This window comes from Diospyros lotus, chromosome 3 (genome assembly GCF_014633365.1).
Source record: "Diospyros lotus cultivar Yz01 chromosome 3, ASM1463336v1, whole genome shotgun sequence".
Lineage (NCBI taxonomy): Eukaryota > Viridiplantae > Streptophyta > Magnoliopsida > Ericales > Ebenaceae > Diospyros > Diospyros lotus.
Genome location: NC_068340.1, coordinates 37,728,712 through 37,744,486, shown reverse-complemented (window position 1 = coordinate 37,744,486; position 15,775 = coordinate 37,728,712). Strand labels below are relative to the sequence as shown.

At 33.3% G+C, this 15,775-nt stretch overlaps 2 protein-coding genes across 2 annotated transcripts in view; both read left to right on the top strand.

The window, feature by feature from the left end:
* Positions 1-5,864: 5,864 nt before the first annotated feature.
* On the top strand, positions 5,865-11,858 carry LOC127796411 (uncharacterized). Its single transcript, XM_052328546.1, has 4 exons — positions 5,865-6,278; positions 6,784-6,870; positions 10,722-10,886; positions 11,351-11,858. The coding sequence occupies exons 1-4, from the start codon at positions 6,005-6,007 to the stop codon at positions 11,611-11,613; spliced, it is 789 nt and encodes a 262-aa protein (XP_052184506.1). The 5' UTR covers positions 5,865-6,004; the 3' UTR covers positions 11,614-11,858.
* Positions 11,859-14,161: 2,303 nt separating this feature from the next.
* The window catches only part of LOC127797240 (double-stranded RNA-binding protein 4-like), a 29,448-nt gene continuing 27,834 nt past the window's right edge, over positions 14,162-15,775 (top strand). Inside the window, exons 1-2 of the mRNA XM_052329948.1 lie at positions 14,162-14,775; positions 15,324-15,401. Coding sequence (XP_052185908.1) covers positions 14,490-14,775; positions 15,324-15,401 — 364 coding nt within the window. The 5' untranslated portion in view covers positions 14,162-14,489. The remainder of the gene's footprint in view (positions 14,776-15,323; positions 15,402-15,775) is intronic.

Here is a 15,775-nt window from a genome sequence, read left to right as displayed (position 1 = left end):
CTTATAAAATAAAATTATATTTAATTTGGACTACACTTGTTTTTTTGTAGTTCAAGTTGTGAAATATTTTAAATGCACCTTAATAAAGTGTATAAAAATAAAAAATTATCAGGGGCATTTAAAACATTTTATAGACTGAACTACAAAAAATAAGTGCAGTTGGAACTAAAAATTGTCAACCTCCTATATATATATATATATATTATTTAGACCAATTCCTTTGGTTAAGTACACTATGTTTTCAATTATATATATTTCTTTACATATTCAACTATTACCTTGGTCAAATATTCTACCATATCCAATACCAATTTAATTTGACACATATTCCCTAAATCAAATAAATCTTTTGAGTCCCACTATTTAGTAATGTGCATTTGATTTCTAATCAAGTTTATCTCAGATCCAATTTTTACAACCTTTACCTAGAAAATAATTTTAAAAATTATTTATCACAAGACTTATAATTTTCTCAAACCGTTTAGGTATCAAAATTTTGAATTATCACACTGATATTTAAAATTTTGAAATAATCTTTAGTTAAGCTCATTTTTTACGATTTTTCTTCGAAAATTAACTTCCCAAACATTTAAGAAAGTCTTGGTAATTAAACTAGTGCCCCAAATTTTCAAAATTTGATACTCTAAGATCCTAAAGAGTTTTGGGTAATCTCACTATATTATCAAAAATTTTAATTTATTTATCAATCACGCCTATTTCAATGATTTTTCTCATAAATAAATATTCTAAAATTCTGTAATTTTTTTAAATATTACAACATAGACCTCTCTTGATTTTACAAATCTAACTATACATTTTCCCCTACCATTACTTCAAAAGTGTTAAAAACTTTAATATGACAAAAATACCTCATGTTTGGTCTATCACTATCTCTATTTTCTTCGTATGGCAAACTAAGCTGAAATCTAGTCGTCTGTCGATCATTGTCTTCGGTTCGTTGATGGTTTAGTCATTATTAAACTAGAGAGAGAAATATCTAGTTAATTTGTCTGACTAAGAATGATAATAAAGGGTGGGAGAGAGAAAATGCAAGAATATTTTTGTCATAATAACAACAATAAGTGAAAAAAATATAGCAAGAGTTGTAAAGTTAAAAATTATTGTCATTTCTCAAATATCAATAATATCTCGTCTTTTTATCAAACCTCATGAGTGTGTGTAAACACTATAAATAACATTAGGGAAAAAGCTATAAGTAAAACCTAAACACTATAAATAAACTCTAACAGATGGCTAGAGTTTAAAAAAAAAAAAAAAACAGGAGATAGAATAACAAAAATACCCTAATGCATAAAATATCAATACTAAATCAATATTTGGTCCTTAGAACCATTGTTAAGATGCCTATATGTCTTTGGGATTGCTTCATCGTCCCCCTCCACCATTTCAACCATTTATCAAGGCGTGCAGTAGCTCTTGTTACCTCCCTGTACAAATTGAATTTCTTTATATTATTCAGTTGTGAAAAGAGGTTGACATGGATGCCTTTACAGTATCGATCCATGCTGAATTAAAATGTTTTTCAATGACCATGCCAAGAATTGTGTTTTGTGATATTTGTGTTCTTATTTGTTCTGGCTGCTCTTTGTTGCTATTTCTGTTTTAACGGTCCTTATGGAAAATGGCAAAGATGTACTATTGAGAAAATTAATGCATGCAGGGAAGTGCTAAAGGTTGAATTTGTACATATTGATGGCAGTTACCAAATTATCATGACTCCTCTATGATCCGTAATGTGGTTTTGTGGTTTAGTCTGATCTGCGTTTATTTGAATTATAAGTTGGACGTCAAATTTTAATTTTGTTGGTTCCTTTGAAAAGAAGGGGTTAAGGTTTAGACACTACTATTCCCAACTCATTCTGAGCTTTTGCGTTTTCCAATTATTGGTTTGTTTCTGTATTTCATTTTCCATCATACGTTTTGTGGAAATAGAATTAATTCTAGCTAGCTTACGCATGAATGGTGATATGACATCCATTCACTCATTGTGAAGTTTTACATTTTGCAATTACTGGGTTGTTCCTGTATTTCGTTTTTCGTCTTACCTTTTGTGGACAAAGAATGGTAGCTAGCTTACACATGAATGGTGGTGCTGTGATATGCATTCACAAGGGTTCTATTTTATTTATCAATCCAATGCATCCATCCTTTTACTAGGTTGTCATTTGCATCTGATGGAGATGTATTCTGATTTTCGAATGAAAATTGTGGAATGGGTGCATGATCTTTCTATGGATTGTCTCAAGTCATGCGTATGGTTGGGCTCAGAGCAAAAGAGATGATTGCCATAGGGATAAATTACTTGGATAACAGGGTTGAACATAGCTTCCGAGTCAGCACATTTGGATATGTGATAGATTTTCGTACTTTGGGAGAGGGGCGGGGGCGCGCATATTTGATTGGGGCTTGACTGCCTTAGTTTGCTGACATGATACTGCACATACTTGTTCAGGTACAGCAGGCCTGATCCCACAGATCTGGATGTCTCTTCTGCCTTCTTGCAGCATGTCATCGGTGGTGTTTTGGAACAGTGTGCCAAAAGCCAACCCTGTAATACCTGAAGAGCAAGAGGAGGAATATATAGGTGATATTTCCTTTTGTTGCAAACAATATTCAGTGTCACTGGTTTTTCATATTTAACTGATATCCTCTATTTTCCATTTTATCTCGCTCTGTAAACAATACACCAAAAAGCTTTAACTATTCCAAATTGCTTACTCTCTTTGGTCAACCTTTCACCTTTAGGACCCAGGCTTAATCTTGCTTGGGTTTCCAGGTAAAAACTAAATTTTCAGCTGAGAAATTTAGGAATGACGCGTGAAATCCGCCATCTTCCTTCATACTCTTTTCATTAGATCTTTTAATTTAATGATATTGATATTTATTTTGTGCTGAACCTTACTGTTGTTTTAGAAGCAGTGTCATCCTTATTTTGCTATCCCCTTTATCGTGATTGTTGAGTAGTTAATCGCATTTCCTATACCCGTTCATGTCCGATGGAAATGAAGAAAAATCTTCTCCAAAACTGAATACGATGGATTGTTTCGGATTCATCTATATTTGGAACCACCCCAAAGGTAGATATCAGTCCAAAGCGACAGATTATCGCCATCATCTAAGAATGTGTGTAGCTGTTTGAGGGATAGCTTGCTTCGCTTTCAAGGGGTCCAGTTGAAGCCGTAGTAACAAATGCCTCACTGCCTGCAAAAATTATAGGCTTCCCTCGCTCCGAAAACGTCAGATTTCCTGGGTTGCCTGCCACTGAGTTGCCCTTCAGCAATGAACAGTGAGTGGCTTTGAAGATGAATTTAAGAAAGTGGTTGATTTATTAGTTGTAAATTAACCTGCAGTTGCTTTCTCTTTTGATGCATTATTTACTGGTTAAGAATAATGCATCACACATATATAAATATATATTAATAATAATAATAATATTGGTAGTTTTGTGATTTTTAGAGTAATTGTTATGAAAGTCGACTTTTAAGGGAATAGAAGTTGAATGTCATTAAATAGGAGTCGATTCTCCAAGAGAGTAGTTGTCGGTTGGATCAACTCTATGTAAATGGTTCTCGGCCAGATTAATTAAAGTCTTGCTATAGTTGACTCTTACTCAGAGTCAACTCTTGCACTCTCAAAGTTAACTTACACCGCAAAAAGTTGACTCTTAATCCGAATGTTAGAAATACAATGATCAAAAAATGAACTAATATGACTTTTAATTTGAGGGGCATGTCTTTAAATTAGAGGGTTGTAACTTGTCCGATGAATAAACCTATTCTTAAAAGTGATCTTTCAAATAAGTTATTTCTTTAAATTTTTTTATATCTATTGAAAGCACTCATTCATTATCTATAAATAATTTGAACATTTGAAATGTAAAGAAATATAATAAAAAAAATATCAACAGTTCTTCGTGTTTTTGCTATCAATTATCTCTCTAATTTATTTCTTATTACTCTCAATTGTTGTTGAGTTTGAGTTTTTTATGGTAAAAGAAATTAAAAAGTAAAATTTTAATTTCTTAAATTAGGCATTATATGGTGAGTTTAAAATTTTTATCAAACTATTTATACCTAATAAAGAAATTATTATCTTAAAGATAATTTCCTAAACGTCTTGCTCAATACATTTTAATTTTTTATTCTATCTTTTCTCAATTATATTTTATCATTTTTCCTATATTACTACAACACGAGGGAAATCCTATAACATGAAAGCCAAACCCTTGTTCACTCCAGTGTCCAGACACATGCACATTGAATTACGTAATGCTATTTACTTTATCCTACTCATGCTAGTGGTCAAGGCCATGTTTGGCTCACAATATAGCCCGAACCCAAAAAGGGCTGCATCTCCCCTGTTGCAGCATGCAACAGCCTACGCTCAAACACTTATAAACAATAATTTTTTTCCCCAAAAAAATCCTCTTTTTAGACTCTATTCATGTTACAACAAAAGGCATTAATTAAAGTTAAAGAAAAATAATAAATAAAAATTCAAACAAGTAAGAAAGTCATTGCGGAACCCTTCATGGATAAGTTCTTGCAATTTGAGCTCATAGATTCTAGTTAAGTTTCAAAGGAGAAGCTAAATGCTAAATTTTAATGAACTCATGGAGGAGGAATAAAAAAAAGAAAATAATAAATGACAAACTAAAGTATAGGAATAAGCGATTAATGCTATATATCTTCCTTTAGCAATCACTTTTAATAACAACGATGATTTATTGGTTAAAATTTTATTTAATTTATTTTTAGCAAAAATGATATTTATTAGCTTTCTGTTTTTCATGATGATATGAATTGTAGCCGTCGTGAAGTGGTGATGGTTACGTTGGTAATTTTTTTTAAAAAAAAAAAAAACTATTATTTTTCTCTCATATTTTTCTAACTTTCCCCTAATTGATGCCGTTGAGAGTGGATTTTAGCCACTGGAGCCCATAGCTATGGTTTGAATAAATTGTTTTATTTTATTATTTTTATTTAATTTAACAAGATATTATTTAATATATTAATTAATTTTAGTATGTTATGTATTGTTGAAAAGATGGAGGATAAAATTAAGGGAAAAACATTAAAATACATTTATATTGATATTATATTATTTTGTCTTTTTGTCCAGTATAATAGGTGTATATAATTTTTATGTCTAAGTTAAATAAAAAATAAACCCATAAATAAATACTACTTTAATAAAAAATTTGTAAAAGATAAAAAAAACTCAAAAATGTTATAATAGTATTCTTTAAATATTTTGAATGTTGAGTAATTTTTAATTTTGTAAAGAAGAAAATTTTGGTTACTTTGCCTTCCATATATAAAGAGTTTTCCTTGCTATTAGAGGTATATAAATGATCGGTTCAATTATCGAATTAATTAAAAATTAAAAAATTAAATTAAAGTGACCAGACCGATTAAATTCAATAAATCAAATTAATTGAAAATCAAAAAAACTAAATATAAACTACATAATTTGAATTGACTGAATAAATTGAACAAACACATCAAAAAAATTAATTAAAATTGAATTAGCCAATAAACCAAACAAGTTGAGAAATCAATAAAAAATTGAACAAGTTAAAAAATTGTGTGATAGGCCAAAAATGACGTCGTTTTATAATCATAAAAACGTCATTGTCTTAAAATCTAATCGATTCGGTTATTTTTAACTAAAAAATAGAATCGAAAACAAAAAAAATTAATTTTTCTTAAAAATATTAATTGAATCGAGGTAAATTTAAAAAAATAAAATAAATTGATAATTTTAATTAATTTAATTCAATTAATTCGATTATACCGAATTTTTGCACACCCTTAGGTGCTGCCCTGTCCAAACAAGGCTCTGGCTTCCGACCGTTTCGTTCAGTTCCTTAGAAGACTCGAGGGAGAGAGAATTGTGCGGGAAAAGGAAAGACGCGCGACGATCAGCGACGACGATTCTCAGTTCTGAGCAGAGACCAGAGAGGAGAGAGAGTGAGATAGAGATGTACGAATCGAAGCTACGGGAACTATGCCATCAGAAGGGGTGGGATTCGCCTCAGTACACGATCAAAATCGGCCCTGATCCCAACAAACGCTTCACCGCCACCGTCACTGTCACCACTGACGACATCCCCTTTCACGCCACTGCCTTTCTCTGCCGAACCATGCAAGAGGCTCAAAGCAAAGCGGCTATGCTCGCTTTCGACTACTTCTGCCGATCCCCCGACCTTCCTCCTTCCCCCGCCGCTCCTGCTTCTTCATCCCCCTCCGCCGCTGGTATACGTCTAGTCCATCGCACTCAATTTCCTCATACATGTATATGCTTATGTTTTATATTTTAGTTTTGATTTGATTTTTAAGACATTGATCGGCACAAGAGGCTTCTCACTCATCCAACACCTCCTGGATTTTTTTGTCGTCTTGGTTATGCTAGCATCTTGCCCTAACTTCGAGCAGAAGGAGTTCTGATAATCTTTCAATTTGTCTCGAATAAATCCATCCGGCTCTTAACTCTCTGTTTATTTTGTAGAATCCTTGTTGCGAAAGGGACTTGATCTATATGTTACTTTCGCATTATATATATAGAGATATATATATTTTGGTGCATTAATCATGTTATATGGAAGATAATCTGTTTGTTTCTTAGTTCATTCCCGGTCCTTTTCGTTGTATAACATGATTTTGTGAATCATAGAATGACCTAAAATGACTATCACCGAGCTATAAGAGGTTGAATTGAAGCTTAGTTTCTTCTGCATTCTTGTTTCTTATCAATTTGTAGGTTTGCCAGATGCAAGTACAAGCTTGGATTATACAAAACTGCCGATTGAAGTTCCTTCAGGAGTAAAAGATGATCCGAAGCTTAAAGGTCAGAAAACATTTGATTTATTTCAAGTGTTTTGTGTAAACAATTTTCTCTCAGTAACAATTATTCATTGTTCTAGAGTCCAGTTATATGAGCTACAGTATGTTTCAAGCCTTGTAGTTACTTAGCACATGGAGAAAAATATATTTCTAGGATACAAGTGATGTGTTTTCTATTCAGGGATAAAATAAGGGGCATTCCTAGTGCATGAAGTTGCCCACTTTGTGAGGGTTCGTGGAGGGTCCTCTTTGTACACACCCTTACTCTTACTTTCTAAGAGTTAGTTTTTACAATTCAAACTGTTGATTTTCTTGTTGCAAAGAAACAACCTTTTGGTTGCTGTCAGGCTTGCCCTCATTTTCTATTCATGGATAACATTATATTTTGCCTGCTGTAATCTGCATTCTGTAGATAATAGCAAAGTGATTATATTTTGAAAGCACAATATCATCCAAGGCAAAACAATAATGAAACTACTACTTTTGGTCCCAACTTAAACGCCTCATTGGAAATTGTCCAATGTGAACAAGGAAGAACCGCTAGACAGTTACAATGATCTCTGAGATAGTCTAAGCTAGGGTACAAGTTACTATGACATTGAGTGAGATGATCTCTGAGATCATCTGAGAATCTTGAGATCACATGATAACTTACACTCTAGCTCATATGATGTTGACCCACATAAATTTTTTAAATCAAATAGATAGGAAAAGGAACATTAAAAGATAATAAAAGCACTTTTGCTATGCATGAAGAAACCCAATTGCTACTTCAGCCATCTATCACACTTGATATATAGGTTGATGTGGGCTATGGAATTTGACGTAAGCTGAGATTGAATTTGGATACAACTTTTTTTTTAAATTATTTAAATAAATATTTATTCATAAGATTATGTATTTTTAATATCTTATTAATAAAACTTCTTGTAAGGTTTTATAATTAGACGGGGGACAAATTGGTAATTGATAATTCAGCAGCTTATCAAACCTGAATTGTGATGGTATTGAGAGGCAGAAACTGTAGGTTGGTGCTTGAGATAGCAGCAATTGATTGTACTGAGTGAATGGCCTTGAAGCAGTCAATTTTAGAATGAATTTTCTGATTGAGTGCTTATGATCTTTTTGAAGAAAACAACATCCACGAAAGGAAATGTCAGATCCTTGAATCTGACAAAGAATTCTCACTGAATTGGTGAGAATCAGACAGGAACTTAGAGGGAATTTGGGGAGAATTGTAGGGAGAGAGGGAAGAACAGAGAATTAGAGAGGGAAAGATCAAGAGAGTGAAGAGAGAAATTGAGCGGGAAATCAGAGTTTTCTCAATTAATTCTTGGATGCCTTGAATTGAGCTGGATCAGTTATTATATACTGATTGCAGCAAGGTATTGGCGCCAACAAGGCTGCCAAATTGAAAATGGAGTACAACTGAGTATAGCTAAAGCTATCATCTAGAACAATCAGTTTGTAACTGCTAATAGAATGTACAACCCTCACAGCCGTAGGTACATGACAGGAAATTCAAACTCTGCTTCCATTAGTGTCAATGTTCAAAGAACTGCTGGTCTGATCAGTGGTCCTATTTAAGAATTGCTGGATGGACAAACAGTTCTTCCTTGTTAAAAAACCGTCGTGCTGGACAGTTCCAGTGTGACGGCTAAGTTGGCACCAGTAGTAGTTTCATTATTATTTTTCTTGGGGTAATAAATTTTAAATTTGTTTAAAATTGTAGTTTTTGAAGAAATTTGACAGGATTGGGACATGGACAGCATCCTCCAACCTGCTCATGTTTTTAAATAATTTATTTATTTTATTCCATACAGATATAATTTTGCTTCTTATTTAGACATAGCATTTTTGTTGAAGTCTTTTTAATGTTCAAATTTTCTCGTCCTTATTGTCAGATTTGATCCTATGATATTTTATATATTATGTTTTTTTTTTTTTGGAATCTTCAAGTGACTTGATCTATTAATTGATTTTTGCATATTTTATTTTTAAAAAATTTAGCAGTAATTTGATCGTGGGAAGTTAATAAAGAGACAAAACATGTTTAAGAATGTAAAATATTTTTTAGGGATAAATTATTTTTAAATTTTTATATAAATTGATCAATTAATAGGTATTTGACTTACTTGTTACTCAACAAGAATGGGAACGTGTATGTAGAGGACAAATGGGGGATGTGGGGACGGAACCGGGAGAAGGAAAGGGGTCCTTTGTCCAAACCTGATTCATTGCCATTCCTATCAATGGTGCTAGTGGCGCAGTTTCTGGGATGCAATTGTTTTGACAAAGACTGGACTGTTGACTCTTCTAGATGATGGCTCCTTTGCATGCTTCTATTGCTCTTTTCTTCTTCTATTGCTTTGTTTTTCTTTGTGTTTATATAATTCGTTTAGCCAACCACTTCTGGTCGTATTAAGGTTTGCGATTGTTGTTGTGTGCTTCTTCTTTGTTTTTGTTTTTTTTTTTTAAATACTATTTTGGGTGGTTGTGAACTAAGAAGGATACTAAGTTTTTGTTTGGTTAAGAAGGTTGTGAATGGAGAGGAGATTAGGGTTGAAGGGTTGCTTTGAATGGCTATAATAGGGACATTTTGTTATGAACATGGAGGAGATTAGGGTTTGAATTATTGTTTTGTTGGTTAATGAAGTGGCATCTGGTTGTGGTTAGGTATGGATTTTTAGTTGCTTTGATACTAATTGATGTAGAACAACAATGTGACCGAATCTCAAAGGTCCTAAATCACTACTGAGAATTAATCTCAAAACCTAACACTGAGAATTAATCTCTACTTGAGAACAAATCTCTGTATCAATTCAATATTCATTCTAAAAGTTGCTTTTAGAATTCAATTAGAATTGTTTATATGGGGTGTCAAGAAACAAGAAACCCTATTTTAAACAAAGAAACAATTAAATTGTTGCAGTCTTTTACTTTATAGACTTGTCCTGGAGTAAACCTGAACTATTTAGATTTGGATGCTCCATCATCTTTTCTTTAAGCATGCTAAATCTATTTTGCTTTTTTTTTTTTTTAAGAATAATGCATGCTTCTAAATTATTGCAAGCACTGATCAGCCAACACCTCTAAACTTTAGCAGCTACCATATAGGCTCAGCATGGATAAACAACTACAATTCATTGGCAAGTTTGAATTATAAGCTAGACAACAAATTTTAGTTTTGCTACTTTCCTTTGAAAAAGAAGTGGTTAAGGGTTAGGCGCTGTATTATTCCCTGTTCATTCTGAGCCTTTGCATTTTGCAATCACTGGCTTGTTTCTGTATTTTGTTTTCCATAATACCTTTTGTGGACAAAGACCGGTAGCTAGATTACCCATGAATGGTGGTTGTATGATGTCCATTCACTCATTCTGAGCTTTTGCATTTTGCAATTGCTGGTTTGTTTTTGTATTTCGTAATCCATCAAACCTTTTGTGGACAAAGTGGGTAGCTAGCTTATATCCATTCACAAGGGTCCTATTTTATTTATCAATCCAATGCACCCATCCTTTAGCTAGTTTTTCATTTGCATCTGATCTCCTCCGTGATGGATGCTGATTTTTCAAATGAAAATTGTGTGGAATGAGTGCAGGCTTTTTCTATGGATTGCCCTAAGTCATGTTTATGGTGCCTTCCAAAGTCTGGTACTTGAGCATTTAGTGCAAGGGGTTGGGCTCAGAGGAAAATAGATGATTGCCATAGGGATAATTAATAGGATAATAAAGTTGAATACAGCCTTTTGGCCAACACATTAAGATAGGTGATGGATTTACATACTGGGGGAACATATTTGATTGGGGCATATGACAGTTTTAGATTGCTGACAAGATGCTACGCTTGCTTGTTCAGGTACAGCAGGCCTGGTCCCTGTAGATCTGCCACCTGGAAGTGAGATAATGAAAGCGTTGGAAGTGTCGTCTTCCTTCTTGCAATCTCTCGTCATTGGCGATGTGAAAGAGAGCGTGCCAAAAGCCAACTGTGCAACTCCTGAAGCACAAAAGGAGGAACATACAAGTGATATTTCTTTTTGTTCCAAACAATTTCAGTGTCACTGGTCTTCCATATATATTTAACTATACTCTCTATTTTCCATTTTATCTTGCTCGGAAAACAATACGCCAAAAAGCTTTAACTATTTTAAGTCACGTAGAAAACTTTGTCCCAAATTGCTTCAATGGGACATCTGCCAGCCTTTGATCAGATGCCTGATTGAAATGAAAAATTTATAGATGACAGTGTCAAAACTTTGGTCAACCTTTCAACCTAGGACTCAGTTTCATGTTGGGTGGTTTACTCTTGCGCGAAATCCTCCGCCTTCCTTCGCACTCTTCTTCTTAGATCTTTTAATTTCCCAATTTGATATTTTACCTTGCTGTTCTCTTAGAAGTAGTGTCTTTCTAATTTGCTATATGGGAACTCCCCTTAATCTGTGATCGCATTGAGTAGTGAATTGCATTTGTTGCGCTCGTTCATTCCAGATGGAAACACAAAAAAATCATCTCCAAAGCCGCCGCCGACTACCACGACGAATACTGAGGTTAGCACTATTCAAGGCTTGGAGTTGGTGCCACAACCAAAGAGACAGAGGTTAGATGTTGAGGCTCCAGCAGAAGCAAGTGCAAGAATCACCTCCCTGCCGCCAAAAATTGTGGTTTACCCCCGGGCGCGGAACGTCCCATTTCCGGAAGGTGCCACTGAGATGCCCTTCAGCAACGAAAAGTGGGTAGCCTTGAAGATGTAGTTCGAAATTTTCCTCTCTTTTTTTTTGTAATCTTTTTCTAATACAAACAAATAGTTAGAGATGGTCTTAGGTAGTTTGGTTATTGTAGATAATGTTGTGTCAGACAAAGAATGTGGGTAATTATTTTATAAATTGAATGGTGTTTTATGAAAACAAGATCTTGACAGGACGGTGGATTACACCAAATGGGCTTTTGCATGTATTGTGCGATAGAATTAAGCATCTATTCTATTAAATATATAAGCACTCCCAATTTGGTGTGTGAAGTTAGGCGAAATGTGTTTATTCCTATGACAAAATTTAGTTTATTTGTGTTATAAATGTGTAAATAAATATTTAAAAAAAATTAAGTGAATGCTTATTAAGTAATGTTCAAGAGTTAAATTTTAGTTTTGACTTTTATTTAGGTGAAATTTATAAAAAAAAAAAAAATTGAGTACATGATAATTGATAAAATTGTTTTCAAATTTACAATAAAAATCTTATTTGTTTATGGTTATATATCAATTTTATAATATAAGAGACAATCCCAGATTTAGAGTTTAGGTACATCTTTTATTTTAAAAAAATGATCTCTAAATTACATTTGGATACGATCATTTAAGCTTTTTATTTGAAATTTTTGTTTGAATACATATGAATTAGTGTTATCATTATATTAAAATTTATTTTATTTATATTTAAAAGCAAACAAGAACTAAATTTTAACTATATTGTGAAAGTTTATTTTTTGAATCAAATACATTAATGCTATTAAATTATATTGAAATTATTATAAAAATGTTCTTCCATTTTTATTATTTAAATGACTTTAAATTAATAAATGAAAGAATAAATTAGTTTTGTAAAGTAATAAAATTCTAATAAATAAAGCATACATTAATATTCATTTCAATTTTGCTATTAAGTTACATAAAAATTATTTAAATTAGTTCTGTTTTATTTTTTTCATTATTGAAATAAATTTCCATTAATTAATCACACTAAAGATATTAAGTTACATTGAAATAGTTAAATAAGTGTTCTTTCATTTTCCTATTTTTGTTATTGAAAGAAATTTGTAGGGCTTAAACAAATTTAAAAGAATTGTAAAGTTGTATAAATTAAAAATGATTTAAAGTACTTTAAATGAAATAATTAAATAAACTTTGAAAAATTTACGCATTGTCTCATTAGATTTTAATATTATTCAAATGACATTGATCCACATTATTAGTTCAAATAAATTATACCAAAATTATTAAAAGAAATTATTTTTCTATTTTCTAATTTTTATGATTCAAAAATAAAATTCATGTTAAAATAAATTAATAAGAATTTATAAACTTTTATGAATGTAAGTAATTTTATTTAAATAAAAAAATTGCTCCTATTTTATTTTTTTCTAGTAAGTGTTTTTTTAGCCTTAAAAAATGAGCATTTTGGGAGTTTCTGGAAACACAAAGTAGCTTCCCTCCTGCTACCTTTCGAGCATTATGCTATTTGTACAGAAGTACTCTTCTAGAAAGATTTACAAGAACAATAAAATGACCATTTTGCCCATGTGATAAATGATTCAAATAATCCAAAATCATTTCTCTCTCTCTCTCTCTCCCTCTCGCTCTTTCTCTCACATACACCATCACCCCCAATCTGCATCTCACACCATTGGCCCCACTCTTCGGCCACCCTTCTCATGACCATTGTCTGCCTGCAAGTGTTCCATTTTCAATTAATTCAATGTTTTTATTCCTTTGCTCTCATAGATCATCCATTTGACCTCAATTAATCAATAAGAAATGAAGGAACAAGCACAAAGTTGGTTCATTATACCAGTTGGCAAAAATTCCAATCATTTTCTAAGGGAACTTTCCCAAGAAATGCTAGTTGGAGAAGCTGTAATATTTTATTATAGTCGATCATCTATTACATTGAGAAAATCATCTATTACATAAAACAAGACAATCTTAAAAAAATTGTCAATATTTTGAGACTTAGCTCACTCTAGAAACATACTTACTTCAAATGATGTGTAGAAGGTTTAGTTTAGCTTCGATTTCTCTTTTTTGTATAAAAAGTTCTGATATTTGATGATAATGAGGAAAGATACAAGGAGGTGGAACAAAATGAATAATATCCTTAATTTTATGGATGTACTGTAGAAAGAAAAGTAATTGGGGTGAGAAAGAACTGACCCACCATCTATTTCGTCGGTAGCCAAAAGAGCAAAGTAACAAAAAAGAATAACAGTGATCGAAAGAGTAGAGCAGTAAAAAAAGATGGTTTGGTTGAGCTTGCCCTACCTTTTATTTCACCGGTGGTCAGAAGAAATTAGGGTAGAGCAGATATATTAGGAAAAAAAATTAGAATCACCGAAATTCTCTTGCTTTTGTCTATCACTTTCATTTTGTTCTAATTTCTCGGCATAAATTATTTCAACTCATATCCAATATATCTCCGCCTTTGTCTACCACTTTCATTTTATTTTAATTTCTCACAATAAATTATTTTAACTCATTTCAATATATCGCCATTTATCAACCATGTAAACCATTTATGTAAACCGCTTTCTGTACAAATAGCATTTCCCCCCTCCCTACTACCTTCCAAGCGTTACGGGGCAGAGAGAACGGAGAATCTGAACTGCTTGGCTCGGGACGGGAGGATATAACCCTTGTTTAATGGCATACCAAGCGTGGAATGCATTTTGTTCCTTCATCGGATAGAAGAGTCTAGAATAGAGAGATTAAACGTCGAGTAGAGTGGAAGATTGCATCTTCCAAGCGTGGCAATGCATTTCGTTCCTTCATCGCATGGAAGATTCTAGAATAGAGAGGTTAAACGTCGAGAGGAAGACGATCCTTTTTCGCAGAGATTGAGTGTGAACAGATACAGAGATGTACAAGTCGAAGCTACAGGAGCTATGCCAGCAGAAGGGTTGGAATTTGCCCCTGTACTCGACGATCAAAGACGGCTCCGATCACAACCCTGGCTTCACCGCCACCGTCACCGTCGATGGCCGCCCCTTTCACTCCTCTGATCACAACAGAACTGCCAAAGAGGCTCAAAACAACGCTGCTATGGTCGCTTTCCACCACTTCTGCGGATCCCCCAACCTTCCTCCTCCCCCAGCTGCCCCATCTGTTCCCCCCGCCGCTCCCGCTTCTTCTTCCTCCCCCTCTGGTATGCATTTTTTCCATCGCACTCAATTTTTTCGTACTTGTGTATGCTTGTCTTTTATTGTTTTAGTTTTCATTTTATTTCTTGCAACATTGATCGGCTCCGCACAAGAAGCTTCTCACTCATCCAACGCCTCCTGAATTTTTTCCCGTGTTGCTTACGCTAGCATCTTACCCTAGTTGCGAGCGGGAGTCCTGATAATCTTTCAATTTTTCTCAAATAAATCCATCCCGCGTTTAATTCTCTGTTTGATTTACAGAATTACTGCTGCCAAAGGAATTGATCGATATGGTACTCGCATTTTTATTTTGGTGTGCATTAACTGAGTTTCCAATAACCTGAAAAAGAAAAACTGAGTTTCAAATTTAACAACATATGTTCTGTGGAAGAAATGAGTTGTATCTTAGTTTATTCCCAGTCCTTTTCTTTGTATAACCTGAGTTTGTGAATCAGAGAATGACCTGTAATTATTATCACCCAGCTATATTAGGTAGAATTAAAACTTAGTTTCTTCTGCATTCTTGTTTCTTATCAATTTGTTGGTATTCCAGGTACAGTTACAAGTTTGGATAATACCAAATTGCTGAAAGAAGCTCCTTCTGGAGTCAAAGATGATAGGAAACTTAAAGGTCAGAAAACATTTGATTCATTTCAATTATTTTGTACAACAAATTTTCTCATCACTAATGATTATTCATTGTACTCATGTGCAGTTGTATGAGCTACAATTTATTTTAAGCCTTCAACTTATAGTTACTCAGCACATGGAGAAAAATATATATTTTTAGGGTACAAGTGATGTGTTTCCTATACATGGATAAAAATAAGGGATGTCTCTAGGGCATGAGGCTCCCCAGTTAGAGATTGTTGGGGGATGTTCATTTTTGTACACGCTCTTACTCTTACTTTCCAAAGAGGTTATTTTTAAAACTCAAACCGGTGATTTTCCAGTCTCAAAGGTGCAACCTTATGGTTGCTGCTAAGGCTTGCACTTGTTTTCTAT